Source organism: Xiphias gladius, chromosome 24, assembly GCF_016859285.1.
Source record: "Xiphias gladius isolate SHS-SW01 ecotype Sanya breed wild chromosome 24, ASM1685928v1, whole genome shotgun sequence".
Classification (NCBI taxonomy): domain Eukaryota; kingdom Metazoa; phylum Chordata; class Actinopteri; order Istiophoriformes; family Xiphiidae; genus Xiphias; species Xiphias gladius.
In genome coordinates this window covers 7,772,634-7,795,224 of record NC_053423.1, presented here as the reverse complement: position 1 = coordinate 7,795,224, position 22,591 = coordinate 7,772,634, and the positions used below count along the sequence as shown (strand labels likewise).

General features: G+C 41.5%; 1 protein-coding gene across 4 annotated transcripts in view; it reads left to right on the top strand.

Moving 5' to 3' along the window:
- trit1 (tRNA isopentenyltransferase 1) overlaps positions 1–16,820 on the top strand; it is a 41,237-nt gene extending 24,417 nt beyond the window's left edge. For 2 of the 4 annotated variants that reach the window (XM_040122739.1, XM_040122738.1), the window contains exons 7-11: positions 1,667–1,779; positions 1,906–2,004; positions 14,858–14,967; positions 15,416–15,533; positions 15,843–16,820. In XM_040122739.1, the coding sequence (XP_039978673.1) occupies positions 1,667–1,779; positions 1,906–2,004; positions 14,858–14,967; positions 15,416–15,533; positions 15,843–16,075 (673 nt within the window). In that variant the 3' untranslated portion in view covers positions 16,076–16,820. The remainder of the gene's footprint in view (positions 1–1,666; positions 1,780–1,905; positions 2,005–14,857; positions 14,968–15,415; positions 15,534–15,842) is intronic. The other 2 variants (XM_040122741.1, XM_040122742.1) reach the window with 2 other exon arrangements.
- Positions 16,821–22,591: the final 5,771 nt, after the last annotated feature.

Here is a 22,591-nt window from a genome sequence, read left to right as displayed (position 1 = left end):
TTATAAATCAAAGTCAGTTCAAAGAAGTGGTTTAAAAAATAAATTCTAGTTCACAGTGTAATGACCTGAACATTATCAGAATACAGATCATCTGCAAAAATTTTATCTCTTTGTAAGATTGTACCTCTTCCCTGTTTTTTCTTCATATTTGTTCACCTGCCAAAACAGGAATTAAATTCAGAACAGCTAAGAATTATCATAAACTGATCAGGTCATTGAGCAATGGTGAATTCAGTGATATTATCTAAGGAAATGAAAACATTGCTATTTTGTTTGTCAGTCTTATAAGCTCCGTAAAATTGCAGCTTAACTTAACTTGTTGTTTTTTTTTGGGATGTAAACGAATATGTGTACATCATATGGATATGAACAGACGATGCGCTCTAAAAAGATATGAACATTAGAATTTTTGCAGTAATACCCGCCCAACTGACATGTGACAAAATTTGCCACGTACGTCATACCACTTACATTCAAAATCATAACTCTGTGAATCAGAACACAGACATTAAACACACACTGCTAACTCACTCTTCACTTTAAAAATCATAGAGCGTCCTCTTTCTTACTTCACAATCATCAGATTCTGACTTTTTCTTCAGTATCGAACTTATCCAGGTGCTTGTTGTCTGCACGGTGTGAGCGGAAACTGCTAGCAGCTACATCAGCAGGACTTTACATGATGAAAAGATGTGCCTGAATGTAAACAAATAGGCTATAGGCTAAACGAACGGAGGAGTACATATTGTAGTTTTAAGTTCAGTAGTTCGATGTTCGGCGTGTTTTCATCAGGATTTGTTCTACAGCGCAGGATAAAGCTTTACAGATGTTTCACAGGCTTTGATTTTACGTCATGATCTTACACTGAAGCCTGGCACGTCCAGTCCAGTAGACTGACCAGCTGCAACGTGGCCTAATGAGCTATTCTGGCCTCCGGTATAAAATCAGATACAGATATTTTTATTTAAAAAAACAGACACATATAGCAGCTTTGCGTTACGTCCCTAACATTTATGTGTACACAGTATTGTCCATCACACATACTGTACACAGTTTTTTTTTTGCCTTAGTGCCACTGTATTTTCATTAAAAAGGTGCAGACTTGATTTTTGATTAGTCAAGTCAACTGTACTGATAGAAAAACCATTTTCTTGCACTGGTAGAAAGAAAAGTGGCACCACAGCTAACCTCTGATATTCTTTAAATCGCTCCAAATTCAGAAAAGGTTGAAGTTAACATGCATACCAATGGAGAAGCTATTACTAAATGAGAAAGGTACAGCTTGGGCTTGAACAGGCAGCCATGCTCAAATTGGGGTGGTGTGGTCTGATATTGAAGGAAATGTTCTGTCTACGCTGTCTGATGAGGTAACCAGCAGGCTTCGGCCCCAACCTGATGTTGCTCCGGTCAGGCTACTGAGTCCTAGCACCTGTGGGTCCCTCTGCCACTACAATTCAGTTTTTTTCATGTCATTCTGTCACTTTGTCCCCCGAAGGGCCTCACATCTGCTCAGACATTATTTGTTCAGGGAGGGAAGGGGAGATGAGGAGGAGCAGAAGGTGACATGAGTCACCACCAGTGTCTAGAAATGTCAAGTTGGAGTCGGAAACTTTTTGTATTGATGCATAATGTTTCATTTCCTCCTCTCCTCTCCTCTCCTCTCCAGTCAGAGCTATCAACATGGGATTTTCCAGTCGATTGGTTTTAAGGAGTTTCATGATTACCTGACCGCTCCTGAAAGCAGCACCCAGCAGGAGAAAGACACACTACGAGACAAAGGTGAGAAAATACCTGATCATAGTCACAGAGATGAATTTAGATTCACTGGTTGGCTGAGTGGTTGACTGATCAACCAGAAGAATGTATTTGAAGATTTTTCTCCTGTCTCCTTTTCATTTATAACAGCTTCCTTTAAACTCTGTCCAGGTATAGAAGCTGTAAAGATTGCTACAAAGCGTTACGCCCGCAAACAGAATAAATGGGTCCGTAACCGCTTCCTTAAACGTGAGTACCCGTCATCCACCTCATGGGTTTGTAAGTATGTGTGTGTGTGTGTGTGTGCGTGCGCGTCTGTGTGTTTGTCCTCCACAGTCCAGTTCCTTAGCAATCAGGACTGTCTTTAACAAGAGGTGATCCATGCACTCCATTAGACACACAATAAGCCTCTCAGACACCGTATTGTGTTCAAGTTTACAGAGTGTAGTGTGTTTGTGTGTGTTTGCATTCCTGTGTGGGCACTGTAGGATTTGAGTGATGTCACCCTCAAAACAATCATTACATGCCTTGATTTCCGGCAAAATGTTTCAATTAATATGAACACTGCAGGCTTTTGTAGACAATATTTAAATATTTTATTTGTTGTTTGTTGATCTTCTCATCTAACTTTTAGCAAGAAAGCAAAGAAGTGTATTTCCCAAAATGTCTAACCATTCGTTTAATAGGTGATTTTTTGTGACAAGAATGTCCGGATTTAATTTTCCTTAAATATATAAAGGATTTCATAGTATTATATATTTCAGTTGTGGACATTTTTTTATTTAAGATTAATTTATTTAAGATTTTATTTAAGATTAATTTATTCACTGGCACAAAATTGAATTTGATTTTATGCAGCGTGCTTGAGCTGCTGTGACGTTATTGAATGGATAATGTTTCAAGATCCATCCCTGGTATACACCTGCAGCTGGCCCTTTTTCCAGTACTAAGACCCATGTGACATCAAATGCATAGAAATGAACTATAGTGGTTGGTTACCTGCCAGAGTGGCTGGCACAGCAGAATGGATAAATATAGCCAGCACAGCCAAAATCAGCCTGTGTTTGGCAGGTGGTGATTTCCCACCCTGGTCGCAACCCATGGACGTCAGATGTGTTTTAAAATGTATATAAAGGCTCTGTGTTTTTCTCTGTCCCAAATGGAAACCTGGCCTCTCTGTCCCACCAGCAGCATGCCCGGCAGTAACCCAGCCTCCTAATCCTGTTAGGCCCAAGTGGCTTAGGCCACGCCAGGCCCTAAACCTCAATACCCCTCTTTCTGACCTCCTGCCTACCCGCTGCACACACCATATGGTCTTCATCACATGTGTGTGTGTATCTGTGTTACTGCCCTTTTACATATGCAGTAATCTGTCTAGAGTTGTCTGTGCTTTTGTGCATGTGTTTTAGGCTGTGTGTGTTTTCCTAAGAACAGTTGATGTAACCTCACATGGATACTCTGCTTAGACGTCAGCTGAGCAAGTTTAAGTTCAAACAATTTGCAAGACAGTTTTCTGGAACAACAGGTCTAGCTGTACAGGTGACAGAAGATGAAATCAACTCTTTAAAGTTTTAGAGGTCTGACACTTTGTATCCCGTTCAGTCTTTATTGGCTGTAACCGGTTATGAAAGTAGGTACTGACACTCCTCAAAAGTCACCCATGGTACTGTAAAAGTGTCCATGTCAGTTTTCTGTGTCTGCAGGATCTACAAAAGTTTTAACGTCTAAAGTCGGATGTTTTGTCAACCTGGATTTTATACTTTGAATTTTGCCCATTTCCTGACTATTGTCATAATAGTACATTTTACTCACCACCTGTGTTGTAGATATTTGGGAAATGAAGAGTCTGACAAGAACAACAACAATCAGGTCAAGGAGCATGAGCCTCCTACAGCTCCCCAAACCTTCAGTTTAACACAAATCATCTCAAACACTTGTCTTTAAGTATGACCATAAGTAAACATAGAAAGTAGTCCCCTGAAAAAACCCTTTAGCTACTTTAGTCCCTGCTATACAGTTCACTGCAGTAACTACAGGGATTTCCATGGGACCATATTCTATGCTTACTTGAGGTTTTTAAGTGTGCTTTAAGTTTTTAAGCTGACTGACAGCAGTCTGCAACATCAGCGATGACAGTAGAGGTGGCAGAAGATATGATCAGCACTAAAGTGTTAAAAGTCTGACACTTTCCATCCCATAGTCTATAAGAAAACTCACAAAATACCCCAACTACTATAAAAATGGCTAGTCAGTCTTGCTGTGTTAGCAGAATCTGCAAGAGTCTTTAGGATCTTAAATGGATACTCTGGCAGTTGTCAGCCAGGATCTTAGTGTGCATTCAGACCAAAAACAGCCCTGCATTTTAAAAATGCAAGGCATTGATGGCGACATGTTGCTGTTGGTACCAGTTAAACAATTATATACAGTTATACAGTTATCCTGCCCAGTTATACAGTTATAAATGCAGTTCAGGAAGTCCAGTTGAAGTAGTAGATCTAGTTTGAAGGCATTTTACTGTAGATGCCATAAAATTAGACAGTGGCTTAGGATATTAGAATGATACATTTTTGTTCTCTGGAAAAGATTTCACGGCAACGATCACTTTATCTTTCATTGTACAAATGTGAGGTAAGCAGTAGAAATATTGCATGGATGTTACAAAGTAATCCACTAAAAATCTGCACTTTCAAATATTTGATTTGCCAATGCTGTTTTGTTGGATGATGATGCATTGTTTTGTGACAAGGTTTAGCTAAGTTCAATGGACTGCTCCGGTTTTTTTGTTTGTTTGTTTGTTTGTTTGTTTGTTTGTTTGTTTGTTTGGGTTTTTGTTTTTTGAAAGAGAGCTTTGCAAAACTTTGCAAACCCAAAACAGCTTTCCAAAAAAGTTACAATTTCACTGGAATCAATCTCAAAAACTTGTCTTTGAGTCAAACTGTGAGTAAACAAAACTGTTCTCCTGTAAAAAACAACCCCGTAGGTCGTCTTGTACAAGCAGGTTATTACGACCCATAGTTACATTTTATTTTTAGGTTACCTCTAGTGGCCATTGTAACTGTGATGGAAGCAAAGGAGGAAGTCAGCTGACATAGTATATACGGCAACAAAGTCTGCGTAGGGAGGATACTGCAGTGGTTAGATGTAGTAGTAGTTCCGGGTGCTCCTGACGGTCCGCGGCCGGACTTCTCCTGGTGGCCAGTCCAACTGTAAAGCACGGTTGTCACTGTGTTTTTGTGTGACAGAGAGAGAGAGAGAGAGAGAGAGAGAGGGAGAGAAAGAGAAAGAAATGGAGTGAGCAGGGCAAGGAAGGGGTGAGTGCATCAGTGCGCTGCGAACAGCTCTACAGTGAAACATGGGCGAAAACGATTATGTTAGAGATCTTTCATGTTGTTATGAGAAGTGTAAAAATATTTTCAGTTCATTTTGAAACTGGCAGGACGTAGATTGTGCTGCCGGGCTGCCAAAGTCTAGCTAATTAATGGGAAACACTACATCTCGTATTGGTTTGCCGAGCGTGGCTAATGTTAGAAGTGCTAGCACCAGCAGCCCTCTTTCCTTGCGGGTTAAGTCCACATGCACTTGCTTAATGCAGTTATGCACCGGTCGAGTTGTATGCCAGTCTATTCTGACAAGGCCTACATACAACCTTAGTTTTATTTTCTAGATCAAAATACTGACTGGTTTACGTGATATAATCTGTCCCACTTTCAACCTTGCTTGTTTACAACGTCTGGGCATTAGCTCGGGGAGAGGGGGCTGCCATATTTTGGGGCTGCAGCCCAAGCTAGTGGCAGGCGGCTGCGTAACATCTTAGATGCAACAGTAAACCGTCATTGTACATTAATAACATATTAATAATGAGTTCAATCAACTAGTATTTCTGGTGCCATCTAGCTAGGTCAAAGTTTAATTGTTTAGTTGACTAATCACGCACATCCCTAGACGACACGTGCCACTGGTATGCCCCAATGGATTGTATCCAAGGGTAGGGACAAGCAACCTGTATGGTCATTTAAGTCTGAGGACTTGTTGGAGTAAATACAGGAAGTAGTCCCCTGGAAATCTCTTTGGCTCCCGTAGTGAACTACAAAGCAGGAAGTCCAAGTATGAAAGACAATTTAAATTTTCTGGAAAGCTTTTGGACGTTCACACCTGTTGCCCCAATTAACACCGTTCTTGCCAGAGTCTGTGTCTGTGTCTGTTTCCCCAAAATCTATGACAGAGATAGTGGGTAAAATATTATCATGATCAGTTTTCTTATTGGACAAAAATATGAGAATATCACTCAGGTTGATATAGTATATGCAGGAATATCCCATTAAAAGGTCTAGAACAAAGTTCACCAGGATCATGCTCCTGTATGTAAATACCTATTTCAAATGGTTTTTCAGTATCAGAGCTTCAAGATATTTGCCTAAAGGACGGGATTGTCCTTGCATCCAACCCTACTCTCTAACCCCGTTCATCCAACCTTTCTGACCTGCATCGTCTGTGTTCACCTTCCTCTCTTAGTATGACTGCTGACCTCTTTTCTGTTTCATCTGAGCCACACACTCAGACAGATGCCACCAAGCCTCAGCTGAGCAGGCTAATCTCTCGAAGCATTACAGAGCTGCTGGGAATTTACCCCGACCACACAAACTCGGGCAACAGGGTTACCAAGGGCTAGGCGGACCAAACCAAGCACACAGAGACTAGTGGGTCAAAGGGAAAGATGAATGGACATGACAGAGAGCCTCAGTCAGGCAAACACAATGAAGTAAGTTAGAGAAGGTAGAAAATGACCTGAATGTTGACTGTACACGTCAATATACAGAAAAAAGAAAAAAAATCACATACCTCAAAGGGGGATTGTAGTGGTTTATAAGAGCCACCTCAAATGTGTCCCACTGCTGGATCTTTTCATAATTTTGAGATACTAATTCTAAAAATTGAGTGTGACATCTCATTGTGTTGTTCGTTATCTACAAACCCCCTAGACCTTGTACTAATTTTATGAATTAATTTTCCAACCTGCTTTCATCTGTTGTGCTCAGATTTAATAAGATCATTATTTTAGGTGATTTTAACTTTCACATCGATGATCCCTCTAATTCCCTCGCCACTGATTTTCTTAATACTGCAAAATCATTAAACCTAGTGCACCTTGTTTCTGGCCCCACACATAACCGTGGGCACACCCTTTATTTTGTCTTTACACTTGGCCTGACTCGAAATTCCTTGCATATGACTGATTTAATTTCTGACCACAAATGTATAATTTTTGACATATTCCTCAAGTCAAATTTGACTCCTCAGAAACAAACCACACAGTCTCGTATCTTTAATCTGCAGCTAGGTTTTCAGCTCTCTTCTCTGATGTGTTCAGGACAATGCCTAAGTTTTCCAATATTAGGGGCTCCATTAACTGGTTTAACAATTTGTGCACCTGTGCTCTTGATACTGTGACTACAGTTAAGACCAGATGAGCCCCAGTTGTCTATCAGTCCCCTTGGATAGATGATTCCATCCGACACCATAGAAGAGACCATAGAAAGGCTAAGCGGTGATGGAAGAAAAACAAATCTCCATGTTCACTACCATCATATGAAGGAGCTGACCATACACTTAATCAACTCAACAAAGATGCGAGAGGGGTATATTTCTCTGGTCTAATCAACAATAACAAACATAACCCTATTAAGGAAATTCTGGATTTCTGGCCACCTCCTCTGATGACTGTGATGATTTCCTAAATTTCTTTGTTGACATGATCAATGGTCCAAGCTCACATTTCAACCTTGGAGTCCATCAGTTTGACTGAGTTACAAACCCTGTTCTACTGTCTGACTTCAACCTAATTTCCATACATGAACTCTGGGATATAGTCTCTCATATGTGTCAATCATCCTGCCCTGCTGGTATTATTCCTACTACATTTCCTAAAGAGGATCTGCCAGTCATTTCCCCTGTCTTCTCTTTGTTATCAATCAGTCTCTTTCTTCTGGCTGCATACCTCACTATTTCAAGACAGCCAGTGTCTTCCTTCCCTCAAAAACCTCTCCATAGATACCACCGATATAGTTTACTACAGGCCCATTTTCAAACTCCCCTTCATTTCTAAGATTATCGAAAAACCCTTCTTCAGCTGGTTGAGGGAAACAGTATCTTTGATAAATTCCAATCTGGCCTCCGGCAAAAGAACAGCACTGAAACTGCACTGCTCAGAGTAACTTACGACATTCTTATGTGTGCAGATAAAAGTGAATATTTAATCTTAATTTTTCTTAATTAAGACACCACTGATCATGCCATTTTAATTAACAGACTATTGAACTGGGTAAGGATCTCTGGTACTGCACTCGACTAGTTTTCATCATACTTGACTGACAGATCCAATGTTCAAATTAACAATTATGTGTGTTCCTCTGTTTTTCTTATATGTGGGGTCCCTCAACGGGTTGATCCTTTGACCTATTCTGCTCTCACTATATATGCTACCTCTGGGCCATCTGCTTACCATTGCTATGCTGATGACAGGCAGCTTTACTTCTCGGTTAAACCTGACAACCTCAATAACCTTACCACCCTTCACAACTGTCTAGCTTTTGTTACAAATTTGATGTTTCAAAGCTTCTTCCATCTCAGTTTTGATAAGACTGAGGTCCTTGTGATCAGCCCTGACTGTTTTATTACAAGGTAAGTTTGTGCACTGGCTCCCTTGCCAGCAACATCAGGACCACCTGTAAGAATCTTGATGTTCTTTTTGACCAAAATTTGAGCTTTGAACCTCACATTACCAAGCTCATTCAGTCTTGCTTCTTTCAGTTGAGAAATATGTTAAATAAAACCTACACTGTCAGCCAAAAAAAAAAATGCGACTTCTTATACATCCCTTGATCTTTTTTCATTTCGATTAATACAACTTCCTCTTTACTTGCATTACTCAGTCCTCTCCAGCCTGTCTTCAGTTGGCCCAAAATGCTGCAGCCAGCCTGTTAAAAAACTAGTCGTCAGTCCCACATCATCCCAATTCTAGCCTCCCTTCATTGGCTTCCAGTAAAATTGACTTCAAAATTGTATTATTTAAATTATAAAATGGCCCCTGCTTATATAGCAGAAATGTTGAGCCCTTACTGTAGCAGTTGGCCTCTCCAATAATCTGATCAAGGCCTTATATCTGTTCCGCATTCCTATTGTAAATCCAGATGTGACTGTGCTTTTGAGGTTGTAGCTCCTAAACTGTGGAGCAGCCTTCCCCTCTCCATCAGATCTGCTGAATTAGTGTGTTTGTCTTAAAAGGCTGCTGAAAACTAATTTCTATAGGTTAGCCCTTCTTAAAATACTCTTAAAATACTTAATTTGGTCGTGTGCTTACATTAATGTGAATGAGTGTATGCGTTCATGTATGGATGTATGTAGGTATGTATGTATACTTACATTTAGAATGGGTGTATTTTATCCTATATGTGAAGCACTTTTTAACTGTGTGTTTCAAAAAGTGCTATATAAATAAATTATTACTATTATCAAAGGCACAAGTTTAACCCAGTTTTACAGCTTGTAGTTTAAGCATTTAGCAGTGACTGATAGTGAGAGAGCAGGGGGGCGTACAGTTTCTGAAGTACTTTTCAGCAGGCTACGTGGTTCATGATGGACTCAACTGTGGTTGCTGTGGGGACTGAAACACCAGTCCAGCCAGCTCAGATTAAATCAAGCTTAAATTGTCTTGCCTTTAAGTGTGTCTGTATGAGGGTGTATGCTTATAGGATGTGTGTCTGTGTGGTTATAAGGGAATGTTTAATTAGTGGATTTAATTGCCCATAAAGAAAATGTTAATATGAGGTTATATTAATTTTAATAAGTGCCACATTTTATGCTGAAAACGCCAGTGCCCTCAGAGTTTTTATTTTAACTCTCCAAAGACATGCACAGAAGCACACACACTCTACGTGTAACCAGGATACGCAGGTGTAGTTTGACTGAGGCCTCGTGAGTGTTAAGTAACAGGGGTGTGGGTATCTTTCAGTCCCAAGAGTGAGTGAGTGAGTGAAGGATGAATGGAGGGAGACAGAGAGAGAGAGAGAGAGAAGAACGACACATGGATAGCTGGGTGGATGTAGAGTGAAGGTTATCTGATCCAGCCGGGGCAACAGGTGTGGGGCGAGTTTACACCCTTGTCTTCTAGCCAGTGTTTAGCTTTCATGTACACACATACGCACACAAATGCCAACTCCTCCTGTGAAGATAAAGTCAAGCCGGGGTTGTTGCCGCCACAGAGACCTCCCTGTCACCTCCAGTAGAAGGGGGATGACATGAGAGTGGTGGAGAAGGTGAGAAGGGGATAAAAGGAGATATAATAATGGGTATGTTCCCATCCATGTACTGAGTGGAAAAGCCAGAAATTGAAAAAAAAAAATCCAAAACATTGTAAAAAAAGCTTTTGTCAGACAGAAAATCGGCCAAAATTTATTTCACACAAACTGATAACATAAACTAGAAAATGCACTCAGTAGAGCATAGACCTCCAAGGCCAATGTCAAACAATATACACCAGGGTTCAGAGGAAAAAATTCAAATTCACAGGAAATGATCCAGATCTGCCCTAAAATTGACGACAATATGTACCGAGAGGAATATTTCGCAATTGAAAATAAAATTATGCCCAATCTCTGGTTTACATACTATATAATGGTTACACTGTGTTGGCACTGAATGCATTTCTTTATTGCAGTTTCTTGTTGGTTATCGGCCAACATATACACTGATAGCAGTATACAATATCTACACTAAGCTAGGATCAGCTCTGGTGGAAACACTAGAAATTGTAAACAATGCCAAAATATGGCAACATTTGTCTGGCTGGGATGGAGAAGCTGACATATCAAAAAGAAAAAGAAAAGCATTATAAAGGTTAATGGAAACAGATTTAACAGCTAAACGTTGATGTTATGGTACCTGTGTCTGCAACTTTTGTCGCAGACAAAACATTCAGGTCATGCTGCCGCTCACCAATTCATTTTTCCACTCCACAGGAGGGCACAAAATAAGGGGCTTCAAGGTTAAAAGTAGCCGCAATGTACCCAGTTTGTGTCCATACCCTTGACCAGACCTGGGGACCCCTGTTACATGTCACCCCCTGGCTTTTCTGGACCAGAGAAGTCTGATTGATTTATTAATAAAAACACAAATGCCACTTTAGGTGGGAAATCAGCCATGAATTGCAATCATGTTTTAGAGTTACTGGTATTGAAGTAATTATTTAATCTTGTCATGTCTTTTTGAATATATATGCATGGAATGCAGTGATTTAAATTTTAAGTTTGCTAAAATTTCAGAAATTCACTCAAAACTTGCATAATATTTTTTAAACTTATTTTTAGACAGTAGAGCTAAAGACAGGGAAGCAGGGAGGATGTACTGGGATAGCTCAAAACTTACATAACAATGTGATGGAAACATAACTACTCATAGAGTAAAGAAGAGGAAACTAACAGGGAGGGAACAAGAGTGACAATACAGATAATTGATATGGAGATATGGAGCCAAAAAAGTTATTTCAAATTCTGCAGTGCCGTATTTTCTGATCATCTATGTGGCCATATCTTCAGAAATCTGCCTGACCCATGATACTTAACCCACTCTAGAGATGTCAAACATGAACAACAGATAATGAAGGAGGTAAGGGAGATGAAAAGTGGAAGAGGAACTATAGGAAAGAGGAAGGAGGCTGTTGAGTGAACAGAGACAGCTGTCGTGTTCCAGTGTGGACCACAGCCAAAGGAGCACAGCTGGGCCAGGGAACGCTGCACTAAGACTGGAAGTTGAGTTTTTATAGCAAAGCACACACAGGCGTACATTCTCACTCAGCAAACATGAGACAGCAAATGACTCCTGGCCCGTTTGTTGCAACAGGTGGACTAATGTTTCAACATACACACACACACACACACACACACACACACACACACACATTCAACTCTGGCAAGCAGCTGCCCGGCGACAGGAGATGCTCTTTCTTGTTGGCAAAGCGAGAGACAACCCTCACAGTTTGTGTGTGTGCGTGTATGTGTCTGTGTATGTGTTTGTGTGTGCCGACCACCCTGCTCTTTGTCCCTTCAGCATTTCTTATCAACCCTCATTCACTACAGAGTGGATTAGCAGAGTTAAATTTCACCAGATCCCAAACAAGAACGGTGGAGTGCGGGGGTTCCATCCAGCATCTGGCAACCTACCATACAGTATCTCCCTTTTATTTACCACCGCTCCGCTTTCCCCAGTGGGAGGTTGGTTATTGCAGAAAGGAATTGTGGGAGGGGTGGTGGTGTTGAGTGAGATAAAAGAACAAGGTAAGCAGAGCGAAAGTGGTAACAGGAGGGCACAGGAGAGCACCTAAAGGAGAACTCCAACTCTGCATCTGGTATAGGTATGCCAGGTGACGCTAGCCACCACCACCTGCCTGTTATTGTGCCACAAACACAAAAGACTTCCCGTCTGACACACAGGGACACACACACACACACACACACACACACACACACACACACACACACACACACACATAGTAACCGCACCAGTGCAACCTGAGGCTTTAATTAACAGTCAATACTGTTTTTAAAAAAAAAAAAGAAACCTCCCTGACAAATTGACCTACTGTATGACTGTATAAACACACACATCCAGGGCAAAGATTTGGAATTAGCAGGACCCACAGAGAAAACAACCACTGGGAAGCCAAATTATGCAGGTGCAGGAGTATTTAGACATTGTGTTTAAGGATCTCAGTGTTTTTTTGTTTTTTTTTTGCTTTTACACCCTTTGTCAGTCATTTAATTAAGCCCAGCTGGCCTCCACATGAAATCAATGAAATACCTCAGGTTTAAAATGTGGCTAATTGTAAGTTAATCAAAGAATATGCAAATTTACACCAGGCAGAATTGAAATGTGAGTCATGCCACGAGCCAGGTCAGAATTTAAGTTTGTAGCTCTTGGGTGTGGCTGTGTGAAAACTCATTGTTCCCACACACTCAGTCCTCTGACAGAGGCAATACTGTTAGCTGTGCAGATGACCACTTATACAGTTACTAATTTGTGTTCCTCAGTAATACGGGAGTCCCAGTAGAGTTAGTAACTTCAGTCTATAGGGTGTCTGTTGCCCTCAACACCACAGTTCAGTCTATGTGTAGAAAGGATTAAGTCGTAATTGAGTTAGCTAACTGAGCCTTTCAGGTTAATGGGATTCATTTACCTAAGTGAATGTGCTTAAACAGAGATATTATATGCAAAAACTGCACCTGAGTGGAGCGGTTGTCAGTTTTGTGTCTCCTTTGAATTTCCAGCCATGCTATTGGCATGGCTCTAAGGATGGCAGTGTCGTTTGTTTGATTTTGTAAAACCATTCATGGTTCCTAGACAATGTACCCTAATGACTTTGGTGATCACATGTCTTTTCCTGTAGCGCTACCATCAGGTTGGCTTTTGTGGTTTTTGAGTGAAATGTCCTAACAGCTATCGGATGGATTACAGTGAAATTTAGTGCAGACATTCATGTGCCACAATATTAAAGTCAGGATGGCACCCTGACTTTACCATGCTAACACACGAAATTAGGATGGCGAACATGGTAAACTTTCTAAACATCAGCATGTTAAAGGGAAACTCCACCGATTTTATACATTAAAGTGTGTTTACAGGTCTTGAGGAGTACTACTGCATAAGGTTGTAGGCTCCAGGGAGTTTTGTGGCTCTAGAGGGAGCTGTGTGAAATCTGATAAACTGCCTCAAGGGATGTCACTTGACTGACTGACTTGACTCGTCACTCGCTCAAAGACTCCTCTAAATTTCTGCTTGAAGAAACGTTCCCTCTGCTGCACAATATAACCATTTTTTAACGTGTTGCGACTCTCGTTTCCTATCCAGGTAGCCAGTGGGTAGCATCTTTGTTTTGACTTTGAAAAAGAGACGTAACTTGGCAAATGGGTTCAAATATTTTTTCATGTAGCGTATGCTAATAAATGAAAGGCCCAAACTGGGGTTAAACGTCACTCAGCTGCTAGCAGGGCTATAAACACTTTGTCCTATTTGTTGTCTTGAAACTATGTGGTGTAATTTCCCTTTATTTTTCATTCCTCTTTATTTTTTCTATATTTGCTGTTCACATTTCTATCTATCTGAATATAATGCTTAATTTAAAACTCTAGTGGCTGCACTGTAAATGTAATATTTATGCCAAAAATCCGACTTTCTTTACATACAGTTACAGCGGTTTGAAGTGACTTTCTCTAGAAGTTTCACACATCTTCATTTCCTGGGCATCTGTGTGTCTTCAGTCAATGCAGGGCAGTGGCTCTTGATGCAGACAAGCACTCAGATGGACAGAGGGATACACAGACAGACAAGCAGGGCAGGGACTGGTGCTGCTGTTTAGTGCTGAGGCCTGGCCTGGAGACTGCTGACTGATACAAAATAGAAACACGGGGGTGGAACAGTTAGAGACAGGGAGCGTGAGGAAGAGAGACTGAGTGAAGGCCGAAGCGAGACTGATGGCAAGAGAGAGAGAGCGAGAGAGATGGTGCATAAGAGAGAAGGGTGGGAGGAAGGAGGAAGGAGGAAGGAGGGAGAGAGGGAGAGACATTATCGAGCCATTGTGAGTCAGCAGGTTGACAGAGCTTCAGGGTGCAGCTCCAGCACATCACTGCCACCTCTACCTTTTGGATCTACAGTCACTCACTTTGGGTCCTGTTTCCTTCTTATAAGATAATTGAATAATCAGTTAAATAATTTGCAAGTATACTCGTCCATGTTAATAAACATTGATATCACCATATCATCCTCTTTTATATGATGTAGTTTTTCTGATGGCAATGAGTGTAAAATGTCAGTACATTGGTTGTCTGTGCGAAAAGCTTAACTCAAATACACTAAAGCAATATCAGTCACTAACACAACTTGATAGTGGTAGTATGACAGTGGTCAGGATATTTTTAAAGGCTTTTCCACACATCCAATAGAAATAAATGTGGAAACACTGAATCAAACAGCCTTGAAAAAAGCCCTCATTACATCTATTGGCAGCCTGTGTGTGCTAACTGTGTGTGTGTTTGACCTGCATGTGTGTGTGTAGGACCTGGAGACAACGTGCCAGTGGTGTATGGTCTGGATGTGACAGACATGTCGAGGTGGGAGGAGACAGTGCTGAACCCTGCACTGCAGATACTGGACAGTCTCAGTAAGGTGGGGCCTCACAGGGGCTAAACCAGCAGCTTCTTCTTCCTAAGTTGTCGTCTTCCTTCTTTCTCCCTTTTGTTCCTTTCCCCCCCTTCCTTCACTATCACTCCCTCTTCAACTGTTTATTTCCAGTTTGCTGTTTTCTATTCCATTGCTCTCTTTTTCCTTCCATCACTTTATTTGCCATGTGTACCGTCATTTGGTCCCCTTTTCCCACATCCTAAATTTTCTCTTCCTTGTTTGCTTGATTTCTTATAGTTTATATACTATATAGTATATATTTCTTATATCCCATATGTAGCATTGTATTCATCCTCCACTATTTTATTTGAGTGTCCAATTCTGAGTGCAAAATTTGTGCATAAGTAGTGATTTCTGACAGAGCTGAATAGTTGATGTGTTCATAGTTCATGAACACTCTACTAAGCTTAAACGCTTTGGCTCAATTATTCAGGGTGAGGAGCCGACAATTCCACCAATCAGAGTACAGGAGGCGGGGCAGAAAAACAAACGGAACCTCCACACGTGTGATCTGTGTGACAAAGTGATCATTGGTGACCTTGAGTGGACAGGTGAGGCTGTTGACCAACATCATACAGTAACCACATAACAAGCTATGAATTTCTAGATCATTTGGGGAAGTAATAAAATGAGGTTGAAACTTTTTTGACACTCCAGCTATAAAAATACGGTTTTTGTTTTGCCACTATGAAAACTGGGAAAACCTCAGTAGAGGGGGGCTCACAACACTTCCCAGCTTCACCCAGACCATATCCGTGACTCATTTTGGTTCGTCATCCATAGTATCACAGAACTCAAACAGTTTCAAATATATCCAGCATTTAAACAGCGTCCTCTGTTTTTATTCTCTTCACCTGCAGCTCACCTGAAGTCCAAGAAGCATCACTATCATGTGAGGAAGAAGAGGAAGTCTGATCCAGCCAGTGACCAGTCCCAGTGTACCGCTGCAGCTCCTGCCTCTGCAGGAGAGACACTCTCGAAGGACGCTTGTGCTCCCGTTGCCCCGGGATCCAGTGAAACCTCTCAGGAGTCTTCCCAAGACACCAGGAAAACACACAAGGAAGTACCTGTGACATTTGAGCAACTGAGCTGAGTCTGGACTACATACTTGTTTATTCAAGTTTTCACCACTGTTCTGCACAAACAACTGGATGTTTCTTTACAGTCCTTATAGAATCACAAATGTGTCCATGTTTTTTTTTTTTTTCTTGTTGTTTGTTTTTTACTTGGAAGGCCCTTCTGGGAGAGTTTGTACTTGGGCTACTGGCTTGCTTCCCATTGAGTTCCATTAATTCCTCCAAAACATAATTTGTCAGAGCACTTATGTTTCAAAAGGATGAAAGCTCTCCCGGCCCTGCAAATTCATACACCGATCCTTACCGAAAGCGGACAACAGTGAACATATTTGAGACTATTTTTTTCCCACATTCGTACCTGATCATGGGCTAGGAGTATGGGTCATTAAAGCGGTTCATTTTTGTAGTACAGATGTAGATGGTCAAGACAATTCAGCATTTTGGAAGGGTAAATTAGAGGTTTATTGCATGTGCAGCCAAAGAAGTATGTTCTGTGTTCTTTTTTGTCACTTCCTTAAAAACTTGGTTGAATTGTTAGAAGACAGTTTATTTTTCTATTTTTGCTGAATGTGCCTTACTGAAGTGGTGATCTTTCATATGGTTGTTACTGAATGAAAGTCTTCCATTTCTAAAATTAGCATTGCAGGATTTAAGTGTCTCTGCTTTGTGTTAATCCCACCCACCACGCACTTTAAACTTCATTCAGCTGGTTTTGAAAATATTGAATAAACCAAAGGATTGTGAATTTTCTCAGCCAATTAAGGATTTTTGTGTTTTGTGTCACCAAAGTGAAAAAAACTACATCCACAAAATTGGATTGGAGAGGTTTTCACATGAGATCAGCACTAGATTTACCTTTCTCTCAGTGAGATCTCATTGCCATGCTTACACAGCACAAGTACTGAGCTCTGTTTGCCTTCTGCCACCTTGTTTTACTGTTATTAAATGAACAATGTGTAAGAATTGGCCAACTGTCGAATTCATACTCCAAACAAATTAGGGGCAGCATGTTACCACTAAGTTGGGATTTCCACCCCTATTGTAAGAAACAAGGAATTGCACTATTTGGTCTCTCATCCTGCCTCCACTTCCCCAGTGCCATAGTCGGACTGTCCATCGAGCATAACAGGACAAATCCCGGTGGGCCGGATGGACCATCAAAAATAGTAGTGGCAGGAGTAGAGAACGAGCAATGAGAGGTCGAGGAACGCGAGGGAGAGGCTGAGCAGCTAGAGCAGCAGCAGCAGCAATAGCTGAGCTTCTGGAAAGAGTGGGGGAATGTCGCCGAGAGAGGATGGCCGCAACACCCGCAGTTACTACTTCTTTATCCTCTCATGTTGGATTGAGGGCAGACTGGACGCTACACTGACTCATTATCGCCTCTTGAGCTACAAAGTAGTATTACGAGATGGTACGTCCAGGGCCAGCTGGTTAGTATGCTAACTTCAGTAGATATCTCGGCAACACGGTACATAGATGTCTTTGACATAATGTCAAAACAGTTATTTCCTCACATTCTGTTGATGATCTTAATTAATTTTTGAATGTTTTGAGCTAAAATACTTAGATATTGCACTGTTAAACGCTTTTTTCTACCTCTTTGATAATGATTAAACGCAGGATTTCTGTCATTGTCTTTCAGTAGAGCTTAGCTGAGCTCATTTGTGCTGTGACATTGGTATAAACCACTGGCTTAGGCTGTGAGGAGAGAGTGTGATTTCCCAGCAGTGATTCCCAGTCTTTCTTATGCGTCGCCGGTCATATCCCTTTCAAACCAAGGTGTGCATGCCTACTGTAAAACCACTTACACAATACCTGGCGTCACACCAAAAGCCTCTTTTGGTGCTCCCTTTCTCTGTCCTCACCCTCCACATTTTTCTTCTCACCTTTTCTCCTTTCCAAAAAAATCAGAACAGAATTGTTTGGCGTTCCCGGCTAACACTCCATCGTCTCTTTCTTTAAGTTTCCAGTCTGAGTCTTACACGTATTCTTTCAATACAAGTTTAGTTCACAGGCTCCCGGTATTTGACCTCATCCACATGACTAAAAATATTTCCAGCCATATAATAGCTGGAAATGTGCATGTGTGTGCGAGAGTGTGTCCCACATTCCCTTATTCCAAACTGGGTCAGGCCTCAAGCTTACTGGGGACTTACCAAACAGTTTGGGAGTTACACTGATAGCAATGATCACTGTGCAACTGGTGTCTGGCTTTTATAACCCTTTCTGTTTGTTTTTCTTTCCTTCCGTTGAATATTTTTTAAGAAGTCTTACAACGGTGTTTTCTTTTCCATCTAGTGATTTTTCTTTTTTCCCCCTTTCTCTATCATCTCTGCTTCTGTTTTTGTAATTACAATGAAAGTGATCCTTGAATATGGAAAGAAAAGTATCAGTCATCTGATACACGCCTCACATTTTCTTAGGCAACTTTATGTGTGGTATGTTCTTATCTCAGGTGGCACAGCAAGTCTTGTCTGGCACCTCCAGGCACTGCTGAATCATTTCACATTTAAAGAAGAAAGCTTGCGCAATACAATGACATAAGGGTTCAGCCCCTTGAACCGCGCATACACACACTCTCAGAAGTGGAGAAGTAGGGCATCAGCCACGGTCACAAGGCTAATTAGTGACTTACGCACTGCGATGCAAGGGATCATCTACGGACACACATACATGCACTGAGTGAACTGATTAGCTGCAGACAGGTAGCATAAAGAGTCAACACACCAAAGCTTTTAAATGGGAAACCTGCAATTATGGCCTCTCGCTCTCTCTCAAACACACACACACACACACACAAATAAGTCCTCCTAAAGTGAAGTTTTCTGCTTTCTTGGTTATTTGATTTGATTACTGCTGCTTAGAGCTCTTATGTGAGTGTGTGAGTGTGTCTGTGTGTGTGTGTGTGTGTGTCTGTGTGTGTGTGTGTGTGTGTGTGTGTGTGTCTGTGTGTGTGTCTGTGTGTGTCTGTGTGTGTGTGTGTGTGTGTGTGTACGTATAGCTGCATCAGTCAACAAGCCGCCCAATAATTCACCCAGTTTCAGCGCTCCATTTCTGTCTCTTGCTCTCTCTGTCAGTCGCGTCCTGTCCTGTAGCGGCTCAGTAGCTGTGTATGTTCACAGACCACATACGGTCCTATACATGAGGCCCGCGGTGGGGTAACTGCAGGCTTACTTATGTAACACATGCTGCAACCTATAGAAGCTTGTTGTCTATGTCTGGCCTGTTGGCCATGCCATTTATGCCTCTGCTACTGGCTTTACTGCATGTTCTGCAGCCAATGTATGCTTATTATTGATACTTTTGACTAGACATCAGTTTCTCTATGCATCACTTTGACATCGGCTTGTCAGATATCATCTAATCTGTATCATGCTAATGATGTTTTTGATAATCAATTAATGTTTTACATCATTTATCAAGAAATAATGCAATACATAATAATAATTTGGTACTTTTCTCAGATTTATGTCATTGTAAAATAAGGATGGATTGAGGATGAATTGTAATAACTTTGGTGAAAAGGTAATATTTTTAGTTTGTTCAGCACTTTGGTTTATGACTGAATACTTGCAAAGCTGATGACAGTCCCATCAGCCTAAGCTGTACTTTGAGCGTAGTGCCAGTTAGCCGATGTTAGCATGCTAACATGCCAAGCATGGTGAACATTGTATATGTTGTGTCCGCTACATATCATATTATGTTAGCACTGTCACTGTGAGCATTTCAGCACCAGTCTGTCTAAGTACAGCCTCACTGAGCTGTAAGCATGTCTGTAGATAAGTCTTGTTAACAATTTATGGTCTAAAATGATCATTAGTTATACTGTAATTTTGAAAAATACTAAGTAGAGGGTTAGCAAAACATAGCGTAAACACCAGCGAACGATGAGTCTCGATCAGTATATATTTGAAAATGAGCGCAGTTTCACAGACTCCCACTTGATGATGGGTGCTGGAGGAGGTGGGCCGACCATCTCTGATTAAAGGGCATTAACATTATTTTTTTTAAATAAATTCATGACGTGATAAGCCCCAAACGGTTTATTGGCAGGAGGCCTGTTGTATTAATTACCACGTTATATCTCATTTGTGGAGTACAAAACTGAAGCGTAAAAACAATAATTCCCTGTTCCTTGGCTGGGACCAGTTACACTTATTGTTTGTATGAAATGAACAATTGACATATATCATGTCAATTAGTAATCTTTAGAGGTGCTGGTAGATAGATTTTGGAGCCTTGAGACAGACTCACAGCCTCGGGCTATCTACGAGAAAATATTTTAAGACAGTCAAAGCCTTTTTTTCCACGACTTTTCTCTATTTGTATGCAACTGATGCTAAACAGAGTCTGTGTTGTTGAACTTGCAAGGCCTCTCCACTTTACAGCTCTGATGTAGTAGTGTGTCATCCAGTGACTGTGCGTCTAGGTAATTTGAAGTCCACTTAATCCTAATCTCTAATCCCATTTGACTAAACATTCTCTGCCATCTGGCCCTGGCGAGACAAAAAAAAAAAAACAGTCACACGCACCTACACACACGCAGACAGACATGCAAGCAGCTAATCAGATAGAGCAGCAGCTGTAGTCGAAGACGCTGTTGACTTGAACACAAAGAAGAAGCTTAATTTACGAGAACTATCTCTTTTGCTAATGGGGAGCATGTGTCTAGATAATACAGAGGGACAAATATTTGGCTGTGGCAAAATCCTAGACACCACACGGCTTCATAATCTCGGAGCAGAAGTATGTGAAACGTGAAGGTCTTAGTTAAGAATGTGCAACTTTTTTGTTTGTCACTGTTGGCAAGAAAGTGACAGAAGGTCATCTATCAGGCTGCCAGCCGGTGTGTGCATGAGTTAGTTTGAGCTTTATCCTGAGTATGGAGTATACTGAGCGCTCTTATTTCTACCCTTTGACGGTATTTTCTCATTCATAGTCTTTTAAACATTGATGTGTGTGTGTGTGTTTGTGTCTCCCTTCGTGTGTGAGCTTCCTCTGTTCAGGGTCAGTGTTTTGCTGTCTATCAGGAAGAGGACAAAGACAATTCAAAACCTGTGTGTTGTGTAACCCGGTGAGAAACCAAACACTGTCAGGTGTGACTCCATCAGATAACAGAGCATTGTTCGTATGTGTATGTGTGCGCATATGTGAAAGGTTTGCTTTTTCATATAATAAGAAACACACACACACACACACCCACACCACAACCATTTCATCTGCTCTAGCACTTGTATGGGTTTGTAGTTTACATTTTGTAATAGTTGTGTGTTTCTACCTATATTCATTATGGATTACAGACAAACACACAAACATATACACTAACACACACACACACACACACAATCACATACACACACACATGGCCAGAGCTGCACAATGAGGGATGAGTGTATTGCAGCCTAATCCAGCCCAGAGATGATGTTTTATACCGTTTCAACGCAATATGATGTATGTATCCAGAGCCAAGTGCAGACCATCATTTATTGATGTGTGTGTGTGTGTGTGTGTGTGTGTGTGTGTGTGTGTGTGTGTGTGTGTGTGTGTCTATAGGGATGAACGAGGTTCAGTGAGTTCATGCAGCTCCCTCTCTCTCTTTTTGTCACGCTGTCTGGCTCCTGTGGTGGCCGCCGTAAACGAAAAAGCGACAGACGGACGAGGAGAGGAAGAGATGTGATTAGATGTGAAAAGCCTTTAAGGAAAGTGGCATAGGTGCAGTCTATGCATGGCTTCCTTCTCTCTCTCTCTCTCTCTCTCTCTCTCTCTCTCTCTCTCTCTCTGCTGCATATTTCCTGCCTGGTTATGTAATGCGGGGGCCGCTCGGTTCTTTTTTCTTCTTCTTCTACCCTCCCCAATTCAGAGCATGACATGCCTTCCTGTTTTTCCAGCAACCCAGTGAACTTCTTTCCCAGGGCAACACTTAGGAGGGCACACACACACACACACACACACGCGCGCGCACACACATGCCAAGCACATACTCTGTTCTCACATATTGTAAGTAATGTGCTTATTTTAGACAAAGCTGATTATCCTTGATGTATTGTGTCTGGTGGGCAACATAAATGTCATTGTCTCACTAATCACGCACTTTGGGTTTGTTGGGTGTTAATGTGTGTGTGTGTGTGTGTGTGTGTGTGTGTGTGTGTGTGTGTGTGTGTGTGTGTGTGTTTGACAGCTTGCTTCATATCATAATAAATCCTCTCCTTCGTCCTCTTGTCCATCTCTTTTCCCATTTATCCGTCTGTTCACTTGTTTTCACCTTTGCTCTCAGGCAGGAAATGGGTGTGCCAGGCCATAAAGGACCAACAAAGCAGCCGAACTGCCTGATGTGCGCGTGTTCATATTTATTGCATGTGTGTGCGCACAGGGAGCAACGTACTCTGCAGTGTAGTGTATGTGAGACAAAGAGGGAGGGAGGGAGGGAGGGAGGGAGGGTGTGTGTGTGTGTGTGTGTCTGGGTTTCTCCACTGTCTGTAACTTAAGCGCTGGTGCCGGCTTTTTCCCGCCAGTGCGGTGTTTTGTGGGAGGGG